Source organism: Stegastes partitus, unplaced genomic scaffold (assembly GCF_000690725.1).
Source record: "Stegastes partitus isolate 25-593 unplaced genomic scaffold, Stegastes_partitus-1.0.2 Scaffold25, whole genome shotgun sequence".
Taxonomy (NCBI): Eukaryota; Metazoa; Chordata; class Actinopteri; family Pomacentridae; genus Stegastes; species Stegastes partitus.
Window position 1 is genome coordinate 725210 of NW_007577756.1, and position 3332 is coordinate 728541.

The 3332-nt window shown below is 41.4% G+C and overlaps 1 protein-coding gene across 1 annotated transcript; it reads right to left on the reverse strand.

Moving 5' to 3' along the window:
- Nucleotides 1-343: 343 nt before the first annotated feature.
- si:ch73-389b16.1 (coiled-coil domain-containing protein 18) lies at nt 344-2098 on the reverse strand. The gene is made up of 2 exons (XM_008297102.1): nt 1732-2098; nt 344-1634 (listed from the first exon to the last, which is right to left on the reverse strand). Exons 1-2 carry the CDS (start codon nt 2030-2032, stop codon nt 1417-1419), a joined length of 519 nt encoding a protein of 172 aa, XP_008295324.1. The 5' UTR covers nt 2033-2098; the 3' UTR covers nt 344-1416.
- Nucleotides 2099-3332: the final 1234 nt, after the last annotated feature.

Here is a 3332-nt window from a genome sequence, read left to right on the forward strand (position 1 = left end):
CCCAGACAGCTTTGAGAGTCTCCAGTGCCCCCTGTGGGCTCATTAGCTGTGAGAATCCTTAGCATATCTGAGCCAATCTGTCGAGAACACCATGTGATGATGAATGTTTGTGTATTTATTGCAGCTCCACACCATCTTTTTTCTTTCCCAAATGATCACAAATCAGCTTCGGTTGAGTTTTTCAGCTAAATTTAGACACACACATTCATATAGCATTCGTAGCACAACAACCCATCACTTAGTTTGGACAAAAGTGTGACATATGTTATGAGCCTACAGAGAGCATCACTGTAAATCAAAGACAGGAGAAGTAAACGTACATAACAAGCAGTCTATACGAGTGGTGTTATAATTACAGTTTAATGTGGAGGTCAGGGTCAGAGAATGAAATCCCCCCACAGCTCCGCAGCATGTGACGCTGTGTGAAACAGGCTGTACTAAATTGGGATCACATCTCAGCCACAGGGAAGGCACAAAATACAGCTTTCAGATGACTCACCACAGGAAACAGACAACAGGCTATTGATCCCAGAGGGAGTTGAAACGCTGAAAGCTTCCACTCAGCGTACATTTCTGTCATCTGGGAAAGAATATATTACAAAAAAAAAAACAACATAGGAAGGAATACAATTGTGTTTTTCTTCGCTTCTAAGTCTCCAGCTCCGTCTGTAGTACAATTTGTAATGTTCACACTGCTGAATGTCACATTTGTGCGTTTAAACTAACCAGACAAACAACAGTATTTTTTTTGTTATATGCCACTCTGACAAAGACATTAAAGCAAAATGATCAAGTCGAACATGAGAATCAGCTTGTAGAAATTTAATAACAACACAAGTAGTGGTTAAACATACAGATTTGTGTTCTGAACGATGTCATTTATGGGCAAGGATGGGCTGATCCAAGAGGCTGCAGATGGAAAATATCCAAATACAGATAGATTTTTCTTTTCATGAACAGCATGCATAGATGTGTGGAAGCCACCAACAACCCAGAGAACACATTTATGGGAAGTGGTCTGGAGATATTTTTAATACCCTTCAATGTTGCTTTTAAGATGATATGAGGGTAAGATCCATGTACAAGCAGGAAAAAAGTAAGAGAAATAAGCAGAAATATGCAAAACTACTTAATGTATAATTTAACTGTTGCTCCTATAAAAGCAACAGGAATTCATAATCATCATAAGACTATTTTCAGAAGCAGATGCTGTCAAATGCAAAGCATAAATGGAAAAAGAGAACATTTGTTACCATTAATAGAGTCCAAATATCGAGAATTCAAGGCCTCACTGATGAAGAAGAACAGTGAAAGCAGGTCTTCTTAGATGTCATCTCTGCTTGTTGGCAGGATGTCGGACATCACGGGCACTAGAGCTGGAAAAGGTCACCAGCTGGTTCTTAATGAGAAGGATGTTCACCTGAGCCCTGCCGCCAGCTTCTCCATCGCAGCTTTGCGTTCTTCTGCCTTCTGCTGCGAACGCCGCAGGACGTTCCTCAGCTCCTGCAGGTGGTCCAGCGTCCCCACCAGCTCGCCCTTCACTGTTTTCATCTGGCTCTCCAGCATCTGCGTGTGATGGAGGGAGTTTCTCCTGTATCGTCTGCTGGAGCGAACCTTTTCCTCCAGGTCCTCCACTGCAGCAAGCAAGCAGCAACAACAAAATTCACAGACCAAACAACAAGAATCAAGACTGAACATGTGAAGCCACATGGTTTTATTGGCGATACAGACCCATGTTCTCCTGGTAGCCCATGCTCTCTGAACCAGGCTCTGTCTTCTTGTCCAGCAGGTTCTTGGTCGTCTGCAGCATCTTCTCCATCTTCACCAACTGAGCGGCTTTAGTGTCGCTGTCTCGACGAATTTTAAGCAACTCCTGCTCCCTCTGCGTCAGCTCACCGTGAAATTTACTCATGTTGAGCGTTGAAAATCTGAACAGCACAACCTGAAGCTCAGAGACTGAATGACCTGCGACGCAACAGCCTCGGTGAACACAAGACAGAAGAGGTGACGTCTCTAAAATTAACCTCAACATCCAGTGAGGCTTCACATTTGAAACCTCTGACCAACATAGACCTCTCTTTCTGCTGTGGTAGCAAATGAAGCACAAATCAGCTGCAATGTTGTTGATATTTGGCTTTTTATAGGCCAAAACCTCAGCACATGCCCGGAAGTCATCAGAAAACAGCCGTCTCTCAGTGCGCACCATTACGATTAGAAAGTCATAAGACTGGCTTCACAACGCCTCGAGAAAAACAGAACATTTCCTAGCTTACTAGTTCTTGGGAAGATCTTGTCCTTTTGGAGGATTTAAATCAACTAAATTACCTGGTTTTAATAAAGAAAAAGTTTAAAACTGTTGACAGTATGTGACAACAATGTGCTCCTCAAGACATTACATCTCATATTTGATAGTGAAATAAGGCCGGAGTTACATTTCCGTGTTTTGTTACCGACTGTGTGCAAACAAGCAGCAGCTTCAAAAATCAGTCCATGTAATCTTATTTTATGCCATGTTACGTGTGATGAATAACCAGTCAGTACATGTGTGAGGAACCTACTTAGCTAATAAATGAAGAACTATTCATCTCTGTGTGAATTATCTCTAAGAGTCACACTTATTCCCCCAAGCTATTCAGACGTTCATGCTGCCAAGAGAAAGTGTATTCAGTTTATGCAGATGCTTCTGATACAAGTTCGTACACTGTGTGCACAATTATTAAACAATTAAGTATTCAGGTCTGGTCATTTTTTCAAGGCACATTTTCAAGTTGGGGTCTCGCTGTGTAGCGTTTGCATGTTCCTCCTGTGCAGTGTGGGTTCTTACCAGGTGCTCCAGCTTCCTTCCACAGTCCAAAGGCATGCTGAGGTTAATTAGCAATTCATAGGCCCCGGACCCCCCCGCGACCCTACAGAAGATGAAGCAGTGTATTTAAAATGGATGGATGAAAAAAATGGACCTCATACTTAGATGTCCATAATTATTCAGCATCTTTATTACCTCAGGTGATATGGGCTGGAGAAGAGATTTAACTGACAGAGAAAAGTCAAAAGTAGTAAAATGCAATCCAGACAGGTGCAGATATTGAGCACCAGACAATCAACAGTTTCGTTGCTAATAGCTAAAAGACAGCGAGAAGAAAAGGCACAAATTAAGGATAGTAACTATAACAATGCAAACAAAAACAGACATGAAATCATTAGATTTTAAAAGACAGAATTTGGTGGATAAAAACCATTACAGTGTTGGAAAAGGTATAAACAATAATAACAAATAAATAAAAGACAATTCAAAGGAAATTCATAGTTTTCAGAAGGGACTAGAAAGAGGTCAG

Excerpts from the sequence above, each read along its gene's own strand:
- si:ch73-389b16.1 (XM_008297102.1), bottom strand. The coding sequence starts at position 2,032 with ATGTTGAGGTTAATTTTAGAGACGTCACCTCTTCTGTCTTGTGTTCAC. Across the intron at positions 1,635-1,731 it reads GGGCTACCAGGAGAACATGG|TGGAGGACCTGGAGGAAAAG; the intron begins GTCTGTATCGCC and ends TGCTTGCTGCAG.